At 35.7% G+C, this 21,514-nt stretch overlaps 1 protein-coding gene across 9 annotated transcripts in view; it reads right to left on the bottom strand.

Moving 5' to 3' along the window:
* The window catches only part of Adamts6 (a disintegrin-like and metallopeptidase (reprolysin type) with thrombospondin type 1 motif, 6), a 210,178-nt gene that overhangs the window by 114,893 nt on the left and 73,771 nt on the right, over window positions 1-21,514 (bottom strand). For 7 of the 9 annotated variants that reach the window (XR_003950407.1, XM_006517516.2, XM_030247122.1 and 4 more), the window contains 2 exons: window positions 14,863-15,009; window positions 6,020-6,161 (listed from right to left, as the gene is read on the bottom strand). Coding sequence is in view for 7 of the 9 variants with exons in the window: in XM_006517516.2 (XP_006517579.1) it covers window positions 6,020-6,161; window positions 14,863-15,009 (289 nt within the window). In the remaining 2 variants the exon portion in view is untranslated. Of the gene's footprint in view, window positions 1-6,019; window positions 6,162-12,012; window positions 12,150-14,862; window positions 15,010-21,514 lie in introns of those variants that run through there. The other 2 variants (NR_136938.1, XM_006517517.3) reach the window with 2 other exon arrangements.

Genomic DNA, 21,514 nt, shown 5'->3' with positions numbered 1-21,514 from the left:
AAGCATAGAGGGTCCATCTCCTACTGCTAGTGTAGCAGCTCTTCAGGAACACAACCACAAGACAGATGTTCACAGAAGAAATGGGAACACTTATTGAATGCCTTCCATGTGCCCAGTAAATGAAAGAGTGAAAAAGTCCTAATCTAAAGATCACCCACACATATCACATAAGCCTATATGTTAATTCCATCTAGATTTAAACATTATTGTTGCAATCTGCTTTCCGCCAGTTTAATCTCATGATTAAAAAAAGACTATTGAAAATGAAAGAAAAGTGAGAATTGCAAGAAAATTGGCAAAGAGATTCTACAGAGCTTTACAGGAGTTTGTTGCTCTGAACGAGCAAAAAAAAATTTTTTTTTTTCTGGAGAAACTGGTTCAATGGTTCTGTTGTTTTATTTGCAATGTCCTTTTTCTAAAAAGTTCCTAAGGCATCCTTAGAGTCAGAGTTGGCAGATATATGAGGATAATATGGTAAGGATCTTGCTTTACAAGCTGCATTTCTGTACTTGCATCTTATCTTAAAGACACACATACTTCACAGACAACAAACAGGTAGGGAGGTCAGAGAACAACTTGCAGGAGCTAGTTAATTCTTTCCATCATAAATGTTCCAAGATTAATCCCAGGGCCTCAGACCTAGTGGTAAGTGCCTTCACTCATTGAATCATACATTCCACTGGCCTCTAACTTTTTTTAATAACAGAAAACACGACTGAGGATGCTATTTAGATAGAGGAGCATCGTTTTCATCTACACAAGGCTCCGAGTTTAAACCTAGCACCACATAAACTGGGTATGATACTACATGCCTATAATCCTAGTAATTCTGTGCAGTAAATTCAGTAAAACATGAGATGCTGTCCATGGTGGTGGTGGCGGTGGTAAGAAATGTCATGATTCTAAGACTTCACAATTTCAGAGTTCAGACATCTGAGGATGTATGTCCCCAAACAGTAATTTTAGAGATGATTTCTCTCTGAAAAGACAGGGCTAAGATGAAGAGTTTGAGAATTTTACTGACCAGGAATGAGACATTACCTGGGGGAAATTAAACTAGTGTTCTCCTAAACAAGATGGTCTAGAAGAACTACAGGGACAAAAATGGGGACAAGACTGAGGAAAAGGCAGTCTAGTGACTGTCCAACTGGGGATCCACTTCATGGGGAGACACCAAGCCCTGACACTATTACTGATGCTATGATGTGCTTACAGACAGGAGCCTAGCATGACTGTCCTCTAAAAGACCCAATAAGCAGCGGACTGAGACAGATGCAGATATTTACACCCAACCACTGGACTGAAGTAGAGGACTCTTATGGATGAATTAGGGGAAGGATGGAAGAAATTGAGGAGGACGACCCCATAGGAAGACCAGCAGTCTCAACTAATCTGAACTCCTGGAAGCTCTGAGACACTAAGCTACCAACCAAATAGTATACACAGGCTGGTCTTGAGGCCCCTGACACATATACAGCAGAGGACTGTCTGATCTGGCCTCAGTGGGAAAGACTTGAAGCCCTGGGGAGGAGGAAAGCCCAGTGTGGGGGAGCATCCTCTCTGAGATAGGAAAGGAGGAATGGCACAAGTAATTGTGGGAGGGGGAATAGGGACAGAGGGCAACTGCTGGATTGTAAATAATTTTCTAAAAAATTTTAAAAAGATGAGAAATGATCAAAAAAAGAAAAACAAAAAAAAACATCTACAATCTTTATCTTATTAACAGAATGACTCTACACAGAAGCAGCAGACATGACATACTCAAACCTTTACATTTTTTAATCTTGGAGTGCACAAATCACACACTGTACTTTTAATTTCCCCACCTATAAAATATTACAAAGCCATTATAAATTTTATCAATGTAGTCCAAAGCATCTTATGAAAAAAGAACTACATATCAGTTAAATATCATTGCACATCACTTATAGATTTCATTATGCAAATATCTTAATCTATATATTGTACTGTGATATTCTTTTTTTTTTACTTTTCAAAATTATTCAATTAGCATACAAAGTAGTAGGCTTCATTATGGCATTTTTTTTGTTAATTTTCCTCTTGATTTTTTTTAGTTGAACTAACTTTTTTATTATATTCAGCAAATATATATATTTTTACCAATCATAAAAAAGATGGACACGTTATTAAATGAACATAAATAGATAAAGTCTTTTGTTTGTTTGTTTTTAGTAGAGCTTTAAAATCTTGGCTGTTACTGTGGTACAAACCAAAAATAAGAAGAAATTTTAGACACTGGAGTTTATTGTAATAAGGCTGTACTTCAATGTCTCTCACATCACCAAAGGATTTTACCTCCATAGTAGCTAAGCTAAGAGTTGCCAGTTCTGCTGTGCCAAGGAATGAATTGTAGGCACGATTTTTGGATACAGATTTCCTGCTACGGTCAAAGCTATTTGACTTGAGTGATTGTCATCATTCTCAGCCTACAGGGAACAGGTTACATTCATTTAAGAAATGGTGTGTGTATTAAGATGGTCTATCCATGAAGTCATTCATCAGCTATTCCAATGAACAATGGTTCTGCTTGGAGGGTGGCACAGATATTAGGTGAGGGTAAGATTCTGGTTCATTAGCTGTCATGATTTTGAAAGTTACTCAGAAAAAGAGTAACTTATAAGGTCCTCTTCTTCAAAATTGATACAATAATTATAAATATCAAGCAAAAGATTCAGTCTCACTCTTTGTTGTTCCCTTATAAACCACCTCCCACCTTTCTTTGACTGTTGTGTCAATGTTTTCTCTGGTATCTTCTGCACCTGAGATTCTCTCTTCTATCTCTTGTATTCTGTTGGTGATGCTCGCATCTATGACTCCTGGTTTCTTTCCTAGGGTTTCTAACTGCAAGGTTGTCTCCCTTTGTGATTTCTTTATTGTTTCTAGTTCCATTTTTAGATTCTGGATGGTTTTGTTCATTTCCTTTGCCTGTTTGATTGTGTTTTTCTGTAATTATTTAAGGGATTTTTGTGTTTCCTTTATAAGGGCTTCTAGCTCTTTGCCTGTGACCTCCTGTATTTCTTTTTTTTTTTTTTTTTTTCTGTATTTCTTTAAGGGAGTTATTTATGTCCTTCTTAAATTCCTCTATCATCATCATGAGAAGTGATTTTAGATCTCAATCTTGCTTTTCCAGTTTGATGGTGTATCCAGGACTTGCTTTGGTGGGAGAATTGGGTTCTGATGATGCCAAGTAACCTTGGTTTCTGTTGCTTGTGTTGTTCTTACACTTGCCTCCTGCCATCTGGTTATCTCTAGTGCTACCTGCCCTTGCTATGTCTGACTGGAGCCTGTCCTTCCTGTGATCCTGGTTGTGTCAGAACTCCTCAGAGTCAAGCTGTCTCTGGAATCCTGGGATCCTGAGATCCTGGGTGTGTCAGAGCTCCTGGGAGTCAAGATGCCTCTGGGACCCTGAGATCCTGGTGTGGCCAAGCTCCTGGGATCCTGGGAACCTGGGATCCTGGGTGTGTTACAGCACCTGGGAGTGGAGCTTCCTCTGGGTGTTGTGGGACTGGCTGGAGTTTGCACCCAAGGTCTGCTGAGGACACTGGCCCAGACAGGCTGGAAGGAACTTGTGCCACTGGTCTGGCAGAGTTTCTACATGCCTGGGTTCCACTGGCCCCAGTTACCCCCAGTGTTGGGACAAATGTTGTGTTGTACTATGATATCCTACTCTTTGTATTTAAAACTATTATACATTTTATGCTGCTAGGCATTATGGATAATTTGAAAACAAAATTACTACATAACTACTACTACAAAACTACTACATAAAGGCAAACGTGAAAGGGATGGAAAAAATTTATCACTAAGCAGTTATGGTTCATTCAATAAGTGTTTAAAATCTTTCCCAAACTCATCACCTTTCAAAATGGTTATCATTTCAGGACACCTCTCCTAGCCACAGTCAGTGTGCCCAGGGCTCACCTTGTCATGCTAACTCATAACCTTGTCATGCTAGACTCAGATTTATCTTTCCCTCCAGCTAATGCATGGAACACAACTTACTTCCCTGACTGAACTCCTGTATTTAAAGACTGAATTGATTTCCAGAGTAATAATAATTTTAGAATTATTAAAAATGTTAGGGAGATGTAAGATAAAAAGCAGTATAAACTGGGTATAATAATTATATGGACCCAATTCTTTAGATACAAGTTCAACAGGTAGGAAGGATTTTAAAGAATCTATTAGAGATCAAGAATCCGAACTGGAAATTTATAATAGAATAAAAAAAGAATGTAAGAATTTCATATAGTACATGAATCTAGTGAAACCATCACTTTGCTGCAAAACAAAGTAAAAATGATTTGTGAGAAAGTATGAATATTATAGTGCTAATGTCTTCACCATGCTTTCTAATTTTATTTTATTTCTGTTACAGAAATGTGCATGAGCATAAACAAAAAGAATCAAAACGCAGAAAATAGTTTCAAAATTAGCACTTGCCTCATTCCTATCAAGCTGGAATGAGTAAGATTTCCAGATTAAGAATCAACTTAACTTTAAATCCCATAAATGTAATAATGATAATGACAATAATAATAATCTACAATAGGAGCTAATGGATAAGTTCAAATATAGTTTCCAAAATAAAAGCTAACATGTAGTCTTCTTCACTGACAGAAACGAGAACCAGTGTGAGGGAAGCGGAAAAGTGTCTCTCCTCTCACTGGACCACTGAGTACATGTAGTAATGTAGTGACTGTGATTAACACTTGAGTGACGTATTTAAAAAAAAAAAAAAAAACACTTAAGATTTAAAAAAAAAAAAAAAAAACAACTAGATCCATTCAAAACTAAGACTTAATAAACAAATGTGAAAAAACAAAGTTTCACATGGGGTTTAACATCCACAGATAATCACACACGATCTTGAAAGGACAGCCAAAGTCTACCAAGAATAACAATATATTTGTCACCCAAGAGATTTTCTTAAATTGCCTTCTATTTTTCCATGCCCAAGAGGAATAACTAGTAATGCACAGTGTGTATATAGTCTAATAATAGCTATGGTAAACTTAACTCCTTCTATTGTTATCCCTTTTTAAGAACTCAGACTCTCTGTATGTATCACAATAAGAACAAAGAAGTCTTGAGATTTGGGTTTTTTTGTTTGTTTGGGTTTTTTGTTTTTGTTGTTGTTGGGTTTTTTTTGGGGGGGGGGGGTTTCGAGACAGGGTTTCTCTGTATAGCCCTGGCTGTCTGGGAACTCACTTTGTAGACCAGGCTGGCCTCGAACTCAGAAATCCACCTGCCTCTGCCTCCCAAGTGTTGGGATTAAAGGTGTGCCCCACCACCGCCCGGTGAGATTTGGTTTTTAAACGTAAATAATTTTAGGCACGCTAACTGATATTTTAGAATCCTACTTTTTCGTTACACACATTCCTATATTAGACACCAAAATATTTATAAAATTATAAAATGAACTTAACTATTTCTAATATGGTACTGTGACTTTTTAAAGTGAACATTAAGAGAAAAATCATGATGCCTACACTTTCCTCCCATGGCTATATCCTGTTTTTTCATTTTGGGGATAATGTCACTTTGTTCTTGGTTGTTATATTGGGAATTGGACAGTGGGTGAAGCAACTTGAAATGACTCAGTTCTAACTAGAATGAATTTAGGTAAAGGCAAGAAGCCAGTAAGAATGCCCTTTAGCACAGTTATAAGAATGCCAGGAAAAGGAAGTAGAGAGTTTCTTAAAACTAAACTATTTTAAAAGACAAAGTAAAGTTAGTATCATGAACTCAAGATTACAAAAAAGAAGAAGAATTTACTAAAATTCTGTTTGCTTCCTTAACAAAATATTGTGAATCATGTTAATTTAGTATTATTCAAATATTTAAAATTAGAAATTATACTATCAAAAAATCAGTGTCAAAAGCATTACATAAATTAATAATGCATTCAAAGCAAACTAAGTTCATCATTATTCTACCTGAACATGTGTTATAAGAGAACATTTATGGGCTAAACATAAGGATTAAGACCTCTTACCCCATATTTGCATTGGCGGGATGTTGCTCCATACTGGAAACGACATTGTTCATCAGCATCATACACCTGACCTGGGGCCACAGCTGGATAAAGAAAGTCACGCTTTGGAGGCTCATTATCAAGGCAAGTACCACGGCCTGAACTGTTCAACACAAAGCATCAAAGGAAATTAGGTATTCTGTAGACTATTTCATTCAAAATAATGAAACCATGTGTTGAGATATTTGTTTTAATAATTTTATGCATGAGAAACAACACATTCTACAAATAATCAAGTAGCAAAGTAGAATCATTTCACTGACATCTAAATGAGGCGCCAAGTTCTTTTTCTCCAACTCCACAATGCAATGGAAGCATCTCAGACAACAATCTGAAAATGTTGGCCTTTAAAACACAGGTTAAAAGTAGTTCTAAAGGAACCAAAACAGAATTTCAGATTGCTCTAAGTTTCTTGTTTCTTTTCATTGAAAATATAACCACATCTGGTAATACAATTAAAAACATGAATTGTGGAAAATTAAACAAAAATACTTATAGTTGTAATCATAACGACTTAATTTCTATACTTCCCCCTTACATAGAACACAGGTGCTGCGGTAAGACATGTCGCTAGTTGATGGGCTGAAGGACAGTTAAGGTCCAAAGTGCTTGCTCACAAACACTAGAAATGTTTAGTCTTTCAGCGAATTCATATTTCATTTCGGGTCATAAGAACTAGAATAAGGGAATGTTCTTTCTACATAATTTCTACTTTACACAGTTTGTCCTCACTAAAACATAGTATTTTAATTCAGTGGAACAAATAACATAAAGATTGCCCAAAGCCAGACAGAGAACCTCAGTTTAAAGAGCTTTGCTAACTGTAATGTTCGTTTTCATTTATTCAGTGTGTGTAAAACAGGGCAGATGCTTTTTCACTTTTATTTCCCATGTGAGTTAGAATTTTTAAAGAATTTCTATGCCAACACTTAACATTTTTTCCAACATTCCTGTCCATTGTGCCAGCACTTTTGCTTTTTTTCCCCCAAATCTTTTCCATCCACTTTGCCAAAGGAAAATAACTTCACAAGTTGAAGTTCCTCAACTGTTATTTAGGACAGCACAAAATTTCATTTACAAACAGGGAAGAATCATACAAAAACAGTGAGTTTCAAATCCACCTGCAAGCTTTTTTATACTCCTAAAATGTAAAAGCTAACTTGTTACATAACAGTATATTTTCACAGCAGCAAATTAGTATCTTTAAAACCTGAAATGTTCTCTTCCTAAGTGGACCCAGACCAAAGGGATACAAGATTGTCTTCTCTTCTTTATGCTCCTCTGTGTTAGTTTTTTTTTAAAGATTATATAAATTATTTATTACTTGTAAAATGATAAGACTTTATGGGTTTTAGAAATCACTATCATCTAAATAGCTTATTTATTATTATAAAAGTATTAGAAATAATCTATTAGAAAAAATTTTGTTGGATATAAAGTTCTTTTTTTTCTTTTATTAGATATCTTCTTCATTTACATTTCAAATGTTATCACCTTTGCTGGTTTCTCCTCTGAAACCCCCTCTCTCCTTCCCCATCCCCTTGCTCACCAACGCACCGACTCTTGCTTCCTGGCCCTGGCATTCCCCTAGTTTTTAAAGAGAATAATGATGAGACAATAATCCTGCACTGACACAGACAGGTTTTGCCATCTCAAAGAGCACTGTTCAAGGATGACACAACCCTACACTCGTTCCTTTCTGTTTCAAGTTAGAAAGTGTCATGCCCCTCAGCAAGCATACTTGTTGGTAGATGAATTATAAAAATAGCATTTTAGATATTATGATGTACAAACTTTAGCCAAGTAAGACCCAACTAGTAATTTCAAAAATATATTAAAGTTAATGATGGGGGGGTGTCATTTGATAGTACAATAGTAAAAAAAAATCACGATTGTATTACAAAGTATAAATATATTTATGAAAACAATTGAGTATATAATAAAATAAGTAAATATTACTATAAATCAACAGAAAAATATATACTGAATAATTTACATAATTATATTTATTAGTAATGCAACAAAAATTATAGGACATAATTACCTAACTGGAGCTAGGAGAGAGCCCAATACAAATACAAATAGTGACTTTCAGAAATACAGCAAAGGAAACTAAAAATTTCAGTAGTATAAGTATATGAATCTCAGAAGAGAATTTAAAGATAGATACATAGAGAAAGTAACTCTTTCTTGATGGTAAAGTTGGCTTAATTTAAGAAAAACCAAAAATAATTATTTCATTTAACGTTCTTGTTTCGAGGTATAATGATGTTCTAGCCAATGTTCATATGCTTTTTAAAAAATTAGATCAGTTGAGACCTGACAGGGCCTTCAGAGCCAACAGTGCCAAGCATGATTGGGACCTGGGGCCAAAACTCTTGAGACTCACGAGTTGGTCCCCAAAGCATATTCCTGGGTCAGTTCTCTGGAAGCACCTATTTCTTTTGTATTGATAGCTAATTAAATAGCTAGACAAGATCATTCTCTGGGTTGAGTATATTTTACAGAAGATTAAAACCCTCCATGAAATAAAATACAAAAGAAAAGCCTGTTTGTTTTTAAAATGAGCCTGTGTTTAGGAACACCATATCAACAAAAGCCTTTTGAACTGTGCTGGCTCCATCTGTACACAGCAGTGCAGCTTTTCAGGCCAGTGATCTGAAGTAAAGCATGCCTCTGTACAGATGACTGAACGGCTCCTCCACCCCACATGCTTGTCTGTACAGACAGCAATGTTCTCCTAACAGCCACACCTGAAACACAGCACAGCTTGGAGGAGTATATTTGAGGAATGGAACAATTTTGACATTTTAATTCTTTTTTAAAAATATTATTTACTTATTTTTATGTATGTGAGTATACTGTAGCTCTCTTCAGACACACCAGAAGAGTATGCACTGGATCCCTTTACAGATGGTTGTGAGCCACCATGTGGTTGCTAGGAATTGATCTCAGGACCTCTGGAAGAGCAGTCAGTGCTCCTAACCACTGAGCCATCTCTACAATTCTTAATTGAGATTAAGCATTGCAAATGTATTGTTCATAGTGTGAGTCAAATTTGTCTACTGTTTTCTTGGTGCACTATACAGCATAATTATTATTAATTGACTCTTAAGAACAATATTTTAGGATACTATGCTTCTAAGCTATCAACTATCATTATGCAACAGTATAGATACAGACACAGAAGGCGAAGAATATGGAATCTATGCAATGCAGATTTAACAACTGAAGAGTTTCTCTCTCTCTCTCTCTCTCTCTCTCTCTCTCTCTCTCTCTCTCTCCCTTTCTCTCTCTGGTGAGTGTATTTGTGTATGTGTGTGTGCACATGTATGTGTTTAACCAAGAATTTCTGCACATTCAATTCTAATAAACTTCCTCTGAGTAACTCTTGTTACTGTAAATGTTGTGAGGTAAAGTCTGAGTTCTGAATTTACACTAGTAGCTCTTCTCTCTGTGCTGCCCTCCACCATGGTGGATGAATATGTGCAAACATGTGTAAGATGCACTCACCCTGCAGTTGTTGGAGGCTAGAGGTTAGTGTCAGATGTCTTCCTTAATTATTTCCATCTTATTGTTGAGACAGTCTCTACCTGTTTTAGGTAGACTGGCTAGTCATCAAACCCCAGGATTCAGCTAGCCCCAAGCCCTCTACATACACTCTGTGGCTACAGGTATATTCCACTGTTCCTGGCCTTGGCATGGGTTCTGGGACCCAAACACAGGTAATTATGCTTGTACACCAAACACTTTACCCAACCACTTTACAGTGGTTCACAACCTCCCTAATGCTGCAACCCTTTAATACAGTTCCTCATGTTGCAATGACCCACAACCATAAAATTATTTCATTTTTACTTCCAACTATAATTTTGCTGTTATGAATTATAATGTAAATATCAGACATGCAGGATACCTAATATGTGAACCTTGTTAAATGGTCACATGATCCACTCCAAGGGGGTCACAATCCGCAGGTTGAGAGCCACTGTACTAAGCTATCTCCCGATGATTTTTAATATTGTTTTAAGTTATCATACAAATTAGAAAGTTTCATTACAATGTCTTCATACATTATTAGGCTCTGTGCTTACTCACTTTCCTCTAATATGTATCAGTTTAAGAATACATATCTATCTTCATTGATTACAAAAAATTCATAGTATATCAAGTTATATTTTTATTTCCAAAACTCGCTGCATTATGATTGTAAAGTAATTCTATATACCCCACTTCTAATTTAGTAAGCCTTTATTCAGAGTCCCAAAGTCAACCCTGAAAACAAAAACAGAAACCAAATTTCAGTCTTCCACTAACATTTATAGATCTTTATACAATATGCCTTCCTGGTTTTGTTTCCAGAACATATGAGAATGTATTACTAACTGAGATTGAAAGTTTACTCCTATTAAAAAAAAAACAAAAATTTAAAAAGGATATAAAGATGAGAACTTTAGCTACACAGTGGCATTGCATGTTTTTAAGGTGGGACTTCCAGGTCCCAGGAGAAGGAGGAAGAGCAGCTGCAGGGAGAGAGGAAGGGCTTTTTAGACCATGCTTTGGAACCAGGAGGACACAAGAGCCATTGTAAGGTCTTAGGGAAACCAGAACCAGCAGTCTCTGCCACCAGTGGATGGCTGATATAGGTTAGCTGATAGTTGAGGGCTAAAGGTTTCTTTGCCCAGCAATTGTGTTACCTGGCATTTTTAAAATAATAAAGCAGTCTAGTGTTTTTCTTCCACGGAGTTAAGGTGGGCAAGAGAAAGAGAAAAGATGGAGCAATTGATGGTGACTTGGAGAAGCTTGGGAGGGGCTGTGGGAGCCATTCCAGCTCCCAGAAAGGCACCAGCTGGCCTTCAGTCGAGCTAAGCTAGGAGTGCACCCTGGGCAAAGAAGGAAATATGTTTTTTAAAATTACATGCAACACAGTGGGCCAGTCTGAAAGGACATCTGCCTAAGAATAACATACATTAGAGTGCCTTAACAACAGCAACAAGTGTAATTTAATGCCACTAGTTTTTTTCACAAGGTATGCTGATACATATGAGTTAAGCGTGATTTAGGCTTATATCATTTACATCAAATTAAATGTCTTTTATCTACTATCTTCTCATAGGTAACTTTATCATTTTTTTATGAAACTAATGACATTTCAACTAAATATAAGTGTAATGACATAACCATGCAAATGCAAACAAGTATCTATCTAAAGTCAGAACTCTTTTTCCTGTCATTGACTGTGTAACATAGATGTTTGAACATAATTAACTTGGGGTTTTAAATATACAAATTTTGTGCTGTTAATGGCTTACTCTGAAACTACCCTACATATAATTACACCTTGTCAAAGATATGCATGGTTAAAGCAAGGGTCTCAACATGTGTCAAATCTACTAAGGAAAACCTGTTCTGCAGGTTATTTCTTGGATACTACACTTCTTTTGGGAGGAGGGGGTTCCACCTAAGAACATATTTTCCATTTAATGGAGTAATGTTAACCTTCAAAAGCAACTTTTAGAGAGCAACTTTGAGTGCTTTGGCTTTGTCCATCGTCCGTAACTTCTCCCACTCCTCTTCCTAGCTCCCCTTCAGTCCTAACAATGCTACTCAGTGCATTCAATCACCTTCCACCCTTGTGTGAAATGGATTCTGTATATAAATCAAAATGGCAAACAATGGTGATATAGCTACCTGAGAGTTCAAGCAATTTTACAAAATTTAAATAGGGTAAAAGATGACTCACAAAGCTCCTATATCTTTTAGAAATTGCTCTGAACTACTTCTAAGTGGTTGGGAATGAATGGAAATGTGTCCTAAATTACAACTATCTGCTTTTCACAGCCTGGTAAACTAGCCCATAGTCAATGAGTTAAGCCTTCATACCAGGTTGATCTTTTTGTATTTTCTAAATAAGTAAATAATGGAGTCCCGCAGGCAGATAGGAAAGACACTACCTGCAAAGCCGTCTTCGGAAAACATCAGAAGCTGGCAAAACACGTCCATTTTAACGGAAATGGGTTCTTTATTATTTAATCAGGACGGCTTCTGGGCGATTCATGAACCACTTATTGAATCACCGAGTTTAAGAAATCTGAAAAAAAATATTGGGAGTTGGTAAACACCATCTCCTGACTGATCAATAGCACCTAGTGTTGCAGAATGACATGAGAGACTGTATTCTAGTGGCATTTTAAGGCCATGTCTTTTTGTTTTTCCAGTTAAACAGTGAATAATGGATTTCTATAAATCATAGAAGCTCATTGTTAAGACTTCCATCACGGTTGTCCTATATACTCTCTAAGTAGAGGAAGGTATGTATTTTGTTGACTGGCTAGCAGTTCCTTAACAGTTATTCTTTCAAGGTTTTTTTTTCTTGAAAAGAAAAGCTAAAACAAAGTCCTATGAACCTTTTGAGCCAACTACAAAATATAGATGCAAACTTAATCATTGTTCAAAATGCAAAATGTCTCTGGATTTAAATAAAGACACAGATACAGATATAGACATATCACCCATAGCTGTTAAAACAATTAAGCTCATTAAATAGGAAATAAAACAAAGACTTTTTAAAATTACTATTTTATCTTTGGGCTCCAGTGAAGTGATCTTTTAATGAGGCTAGTGTTTAAAATCTTTTATTGCTTAGACAAATTATAATAAGATTTAGTTACTTAGTTTATTATTAGAGAGGCAGACTTGATTTTTCTCCCAAGCCATTTTTCTTTCTTTCTTTTTCTTTTCTCTCTTTTTTTAAAAAACAAAACAAAACAACAACAAAAAAAAACATTTATCCATTTCCTAGTGGATTTAACTTCATGCATTTTCATGAGAATTTACAAAAGAACCCTTGTTATAAAATATAGGATAAATAAGCCCATTAGAATCCGGTCAACACTCATTTTGCTTATATATACAAAATACAGGAGAGCAATGAAGATTAAATAATACCTTTGAATTAATTGCTTTAATTAATTCAATGGACTTCTATAATGCAAATATTAATAGTTTTGCGTCTCTCACAAAGCCAGTGGTCATTTCCCTGTATATCACTAGCAATCTACAGAGTCCCTTACGTACTCTCTTAACAGCCATGATCAGTTCCAACTACAGAAGATCTGGCAGGAGGTCAAAGGTAGTCCATATATCTATACTTCTGTATGTTTTTAGTACATAAAAACATACAACGTTTATTATGTTTACTAGGCTGTACTCCTTGTATTTAATATACAGAGCTGGTACTAGCTAAAGAGCTATAGAATCACCAATGGGAAAGAAACAGAATACAGAGGGAAAGAAATTGTAATTTTAAAAATCAAGAGGACTGCCATTGAAAATACAAATACTGAGCATGTTACACAATCTGTTTTTATGATGATAGAGATTAAGATTTTAATCTGAAAACAAATGCCAAGACGAGAGAGAAATTTCAGATCTGGTCAGGTTTCTACAAGAGGACAGCTTCAATGGTGTTTATAACGTATACAAGTGAATTCATGCAGAACTATCTTTAAAATGATGTTGCCAGTGCTTTGTATTAAAAATTACCAAACATATCAAATAAATTCTTCATTGTCTTTTTATAGCATTTCACTCAGTCTAGCACAAGGCATGTGTAATATTATACTATTTTCTTACTAAGATTAAAAATTGATAGTATATAATATAGTTGTTCAGGACAACATTTTGAAATGAATTCCAAATTGAATGATTGTACTAATACATTTTTAAGGTTGATTTTTAACATTCATCTTTTGATTTTTGAAACAAGATCTGTGTTGGGCAATTAAACTTTCTTTTCTCTGCAATTATAAATTCTCAGGCTATGACATGGCTACTATTAGTTAAACAAACTTTTAAGACATAATTTTATCCTATGTAAGCTTTCCTAATTTAAAACAGCTAAAGTAATGGTACAACAACAAACTATTGCAACTTTGATGTTGCTTAAAATAGTAATGCTTATAATTTTAATAAATATCAATATTATATATAAAACCTCTAATGAGATAAGTATTACGATTTAAAGTCATTTAAAAACTCAGGACCTTAAGATTAAAAAGATAAACTATTATATAAGGCCTCACAGAAAACAATAGTTAAGTCCACTGGGTCCTAAATTCAGTGTGAGAGTACACACAAGTGAGCTGAGAAAAAACTCTTTTCCTAAACATTGTCCTAGTTGTGCTCACTCACATTTATAACATGCATAGAACCAGATGCTTTCAACATAGTCATGCTTGTGTCCACTGACATTTACAACATGCATAGAACCAGATTCTGTGAATTGAGATGGAAGAACCATGAAGAAACTCCCCAACTGTGCAAAAGATGGACTGCTTAAACTGTTCCTCAAGATACCCCCTTCCTGTGCTTTGTTTAGCTGTGGCTTTAGTTGTTGTGATTAGATGCTTTGACACTCTTGGAGAATTCAGGTTTGTTTGTTTGGTTTTTTTTTTTTTTCACAAACGTCATGATACTGAATTACTGAATTAAAGTATGAGTTATCCTCTATTAAATTATAAACATGCAAATTCTTTCTGAAAATGCTTTCCAATTTACTGAAAAATTCTAATCAATCATTACATCAGTCGTACTTCTATTCTCATCGCGCTTCTAGCTTATTCACTATTTGTATAAGACCTGGAAAATATGCCACGATGATTTATTTAATAAAGTGAGAGCGGCCTGAAATGTAAGTGGACCCTACAAAAACTATTCATACAAAATTTGAAGCACGCACAGTAGGCTTCCCGCAATGAGTTGCTTCTAGAACAATTTATCATCCCTCTCCAGAGATTACTTACTCTAGAAAGCTGGTGATGTAGTCTCTGCTGCAGGCAGACCAGGAGAAGGGATTGGTATTTGCAGTAATATGAGCTGCCATAAGTTTTGCTGCCTCATGACCTTTCGTCCCACAAGAATTTCCAATTCCATCATGGTTCATACCAAAACTGTTTTAATGAGGAAGAAAGAGAAGAGACATAAAAGAAAGAAATAGGAAAAATAAAACAACAAGCCCAACAACAACACATCCTATATTTATTTCCTTATTGGGTCATTAATTAGTTATATCAATAGTTGGCTTTGATCAAGAAGACCAGTCCTTTAAAGCAATGTAGACTAATATTAAAAAGACAAAAGAATTAGTCAATGTACAACGTATGTCTGAATCTCTTTGCATTTATCATATATTCTCACATGTTATCAATATCACATGATTCAATTGCTCCTTCAGCAGAAAAGGGAATGTATGCACTTCTCAGATGAGGAAACGGAAATTTAGCAAAATTAATGACCCATTAAAGATAGTGTTAATTTTTTTAACATAACTTCACATTTACATATTAATAATGTTCATTCAATACAAAAGGGAATTACAGAAAAAGACAATGATTCATTGAAGTATAGGTGATGGGTAATCACAGAAGCCCCCCCCCCTTTATGAGCATTGGTAAAAGAGAGTGTAATACATGACTTATATCCCTTTGTGTTTTCAAAATACACTTTTAAAACCCTGGCATATTTAGAGAATGTGGCTTTTCTTTGCAATGAGCTCCATTTCTCAAAGGTGTCCTTTCCTTGTCATATTTTCCCTGTCCTAAAGCCTAGTGAACTCAAAATACACTTTAATAAAAAAAACTCTGAGATGCATATGTTGACTGCATAGGAATACCCTTTTAGATAGCTATTATTTCAAAAATAACTTATATTTACAGTATCACATTCTAACAAATGTGTCATGGTAGAAAACTAATTTAAGCACAAAACAGATAAGGAGAGTTGTTCTAGGAAACCCTGGACAGGTAGTTCAGAACAAGCAAATACAAGGTAGCTAATAAATACAAATATAAACACCTGCTCTCTTGACAGTGAAAGCATGTGGAGTCCATCTGACAGGTGAGTTAAAGCTATGTTTAGAAAGAAGATAGGACAGTGATAAAAAGGACATTGTGAATGAGTGAAATGAAAGTGTATTCTATACATGCATATGGGCATAGAAGAGAGGAGCTGTTAATTCATGCACAGGAAATAACAGAAACCAAGAGAAGAAATATGAGAGTATCCAGAGCCTTCAATTGAAACAAATTGCCTTCCTCAAACACAAACATTTATCATCCTAATTTGACATCAACACATTATTCCTTAAATGATCTTCTAGGAATATTAAGGCAAAATTTCAAGTTGAATTAGATACAGTCAGATCCACACAATTCAGTACAAATAGTTCAAATTTAAAATTCAGGAAACTTTATTATTCCTTCTATGTAAACCTGACACTTCTGAATTAACCCAAGTATTATTCTTTTCACATGTGGTAAGGTTAAAAATGACTTTCTTTTAGGCAGTCTTATTAGTGTCATGTTGGTAGGCACAAATAGCTTTAAGGGAACCAATACTGACATGTGACTAAAATGCATAAAAATGCAAGGTTCTGCTTTTAATGTCATATTTCTGTCATCTCACAAATTAAAGATATGTCTTTCATACATTCATGATACAATGCTATGTTGCCTTGGAGTACACAAGCTCAGCTGCTAAGAAAGAAGACACATGGAAATACTTGGTGTCATAATTTGAAAAAATAATTTATTTGATACCCTGGCTATAAGTCTGACACCCTGACTAGTACTAAACCTCTTTTTAAGAAGGAATTCCACCTGTCCTTGAAACTGTGTTACTATCTGTATAGGTAATCTAGCCTCCATTAGAACAAGCAAGAACCACCACAAGGAGAACAGAGACATAGAAACTCTAGGTCCTTGCCTGTTACCCACAAAACACATCAGGCCACGAAGTAGAATGCTTACATTTGAGGATCTGCTTCAGATCAAACCAAGATAGGACCACTTGGGTCTGAGATAACTACACAAAGGATAAAGGAGGGGGTAACGGAACCAAAGGAAAACCTTTAGAAAACCCTCTAGTTTCTCTTGCTCTTCATTAACTTGGAAAATCATACACTGGAGGACATAGAGCAAAGCAATATACTATTTGTTCCTCCTAGCTTTGAAAATAGCTCTGAATGTGGATTCTAACAGTTTCATGGGTCACTTTGCAAAAACTTGATGGCTATTTTTGTTAACAAATGAGGCCTTCTGTTTCATTTGAGATAGGCTGTCTTTGTGTTTGGCTCTAGTTGGCCTCACACGATGATCTTCTCATTTTCATCTACCAAGAGGTAGGATTACAAGTGTACACATTTATTCAGTTATTTATTTTATAATTTCACATATGTACACTACATATGAGCGATCCTCACCTCCTACCTCCCTATAACTCACTCACTCTCTATTCTCCCCACAGAACTCTCCAGCAAGCTCATGCCTGTTCATCAAATTCTGGAAACCTATAGCTAAAGGATAGATGAGTAAACTAGGATTATAGACTTGTCATCTCTCTGTTTACGCCATGCCTACTCATTTAGCTGCCTTCAGATTTGTATCACACTATTCAGCTTTTCATATAGAGATGCTAAACATTTCAGAAAAGGTTTGTAACACACAAAAAAAGAAAAAATGAAACGAAAGAAATAGAAAATGGAAAAGGAAAAGATTTGTCCAAGATTATAATAGAAGGCTATTTAACTACTTCACCCACCCACTCACTAGAACAATTGTCTACCTTCTTTGCCACCCTTGTACTTTCTTATAAATTCCAGCACTTAAAGTCCCTCATCCCATCCACAGGATTAGGGCATTCATCCAAGATGATGATGCCAGGTTGAGCGCAGCACTTTCTGAATCAATGTTAATGACCCATTAGCCCATCAAGCCCAATGTTTGCACACAAGAAGAGAACCTTAGGAAACTGTCCATGCATGACTAATGGACAATTACAAAACTTTGGTTTGCTAAGGAAATTAATAAAAGCTGCCTGATTATGTCTGGTCAGTGCTGGCTCCCTTTGACTTAAGTCAGCTGGCTCAAAATAAAGTTTTAATCAAGAAACCTTGTCTGTCTTGTTCATATTACTTAGTCTCATTTCTATTATTTCTATGCCAGAAAAGCTCAACATCAATTATCACCATTATATTCCATGTTCTGAAGAAAAACTTACAGCTATTCACGGAACTCCTAAATGAACAATTTCTTAAATATATCTTTATATAAGTTCTGGTTTAATTTTAATTATGGTTAGTGTGTGTGTACATGATGTGGACATGAACAAGCCAGAGCACAGGCATGTTCAAAAGGGAGAAGACCACGTGATGGAGCTGTTTTCTCCTTGAACGTTTCCATGGGCTCAAGGCTTGTTCCAGTTCTTTTACCTGCGAAGCGATGAGGTAGACTTTACCTAAGTTCCTATGATAAACTGAGCTCATACAAGTATTATAATGTAAAGTGAATATAAGATTTTTAGTTAGTTATCAAAGTTTTCATTAAACAGACCCTTGTTGATTATACAGAAGAAAATGGAGGAAACCATGATGACTTAGTTTTTAAAAGAGGATTTGTTTATGATATGGAAACATACTTTATCAGACTATTACTGTATTCATGCTTCTACAGTTTTTTTTTTAATTTTTTCATGAACAAATCTATTTCTGGTATTCAGGGATGGTAAAGATACAAATATTTTAGAGCACATTAAAAATTGGCAGAAAAGCCATTGCAAAATTTGGCAGATTTTTTTTGTTTTTTGTTTTTTACAATATTAAAAAGTTGCAACAAATGATGTCTGCAAGCAACAATAAAGTACAATTCAGGCCAGACACCATAAGCTGGCGCCTGACATCACAATGGCAAAACTTGAATATTTCTCATCTATGGCTGAAGATCACAAAAGAAAATCTGTTCTCCTCATTTTCATTCAGCAGAAGTACTAGAAGTCTTAGCTAGAGCAAAGCTCTTGATTCTTACGCCTTGTACTACTCAATGCAAAATTACAGTATCAAGGGCAAAGGAATAAAGACAGTGGCTGTGAGATGTAGCTTAAAAATGAAAATAAAAGTGATCCAGAGAGGTTTACTTTGTAGATTAATTTAAATATTAGTAATTTACCTTCTGTTGGAAATTTTATGAATTGAAAACAATAGTTGCTAATACAACCTTTCTCCCCAAAGACATGAATATTTATTCTTTAATTTTTAAGTATAATTTTTGTCTCTGGGTGTAAATGGGTATGCATTCAAGTGTGCAGGTTCATTATATGTGTACCACAGTATGAGTTTGGAGGTCAAAGAACAATCTTGGGTGTTAGTTCTCACCTTGGATCCTGTTGAAACAAAACCTGTTTGCTGTTTTTCCCCACCATATACTAGGCTAGGTGGCCCTGGAGCTTGTGGGGAATATATATATAAATCTCCCATCTCTCCAAAGAAGCACTTTGATCACAGATACTTAAGCACTTAGTACAGCTCTGGGGTGGGTTCTGAAGATTCAAATTGAGGTCTCTCTCTCTCTCTCTTTTTTTTTTTTCTAAAGAAAGCACTTGGCTCACTGGCAATCTCCTCAGCCCATAAGCAATACCCTTATGTGCAATTCTGTTTATTTATTGCACTATTTACATATAGCACTATCCATGTGGAAACCAGAGGAAAATGCATTGGTACAGGAGACAATTTCCTGGATATCATCAATGGCTCAGGCACTTAGATCAATGATGGATAAATGGGACCTTGTGAAACTTGGGTAGGATTGTGGGAGGGAGTGCCTGGGAGGCGGCCAATGAGCAGGATGTGAAGTGAAGAAAAGTAAGCTTGTATGAACATTCACTTATAACCTTGGACTGAGTAGAGGACACATGGAGTATCATACACTCTATGCACAGGCATACACATGCACAAACACATATACACACACAGTAAAACATTTTTTAAAAGAAGCAAATGTCTAATAAAGATACATATAGAGAACAGTTTGTTATATAACTTAGAAATTGATTTTTCCTCTCTGCTTAATTATACAAGATGGCCACATTGACTTTTTTTAAAATTAGGTATTTATTTCATTTACATTTCCAATGCTATCCCAAAAGTCCCCCACCCAACCACTCCCACTTCTTGGCCCTGGCGTTCCCCTGTACTGAGGCATATAAAGTTTGCACGACGAATGGGCCTCTCTTTCCACTGACGGCTGACTAGGCCATCTTCTGATACATATGCAGCTAGAGACACGAGCTCCAAAGAGTACCGGTAGTTTATATTGTTGTTCCACCTATAGGGTTGCAGACCCCTTTAGCTCCTTGGGTGCTTTCTCTAACTCCTCCATTGGGGGCCCTGTGATCCATCCAATAGCTGACTGTGAGCATCCACTTCTGTGTTTGCTAGGCCCCGGCATAGTCTCACAAGAGACAGCTATATCTGGGTCCTTTCAGCAAAATCTTGCTAGTGTATGCAATGGTGTCAGCATTTGGAAGCTGATTAATGGATGGATCCCTGGATATGACAGTCTCTAGATGGTCCATCCTTTTGTCTCAGCTCCAAACTTTGTCTCTGTAACTCCTTCCATGGGTGTTTTCTTCCCAATTCTAAATTCATCTGGAATAACAAAAAACCTAGGATAGCAAAAACTCTTCTCAAGGATAAAAAAACCTCTGATGGAATCACCATGCCTGACCTCAAGCTATACTACAGAGCAATTGTGATAAAAACTGCATGGTACTGGTATAGAGACAGACAAGTAGACCAATGGAATAGAATTGAAGACCCAAAAATGAACCCACACACCTATGATCACTTGATCTTTGACAAGGGAGCTAAAACCATTCAGTGGAAAAAAGACAGCATTTTCAACAAATGGTGCTGGCATTTGGTGGTTATCATGTAGAAGAATGCAAATTGATCCATTCCTAGCTCCTTGTACTAAGGTCACATTGACTTTTTAAACTTATTTATGTTTAAATATTTGAAGCCAATCACTGGATCATTCCGTGAACATGAAAGAAGATGATATAAGTAAGTATATGAATTGCTATCATTTTCAGGAATGGGCCTCATAGCACAATTTAATTTATTTCACAAACTAAATTAGAGTCTCCAAAGTACTAAATAGTATATAACATTTTTGGAAGTTGCAATTACACAAAATAGAATATATTTTAAGTTTCTCTATAGAAGTTTAAACTTACGGAAGAAGTTCCAAATGGAATTAGTATTACCAAAAAGTTTTGTAGGTTCTAATTCTATGTCTAAATATTAAAATTTGTATTCTTATTTTAATTATAAACACATGAGTACTACACACCCTAATCTGACAATTTTGCTTTCTATCTTGGCTTCTGAATGGAAGTAGGCTAGAGAAACATGTCCTTTGAATAAGTGGCAAAGAGTCAGAAGGAAGAAAAAAGTAATAAAAAGATGTGTTCCTCCAATGTAGGCTCTTTATCACCACAGCACACATCACTGGCTCCACAACACATCATATGCAACTCAAAATCTCCACAGGTAGGTGCTCAATAAATCTCAAGTTAAAAAAAAAAAGTTTGTTTGAGTGGTAGACTAACTGCTGAATAAAT

This window comes from Mus musculus, chromosome 13 (genome assembly GCF_000001635.26).
Source record: "Mus musculus strain C57BL/6J chromosome 13, GRCm38.p6 C57BL/6J".
Taxonomy (NCBI): domain Eukaryota; kingdom Metazoa; phylum Chordata; class Mammalia; order Rodentia; family Muridae; genus Mus; species Mus musculus.
This window is presented reverse-complemented; position numbering and strand designations above follow the sequence as displayed.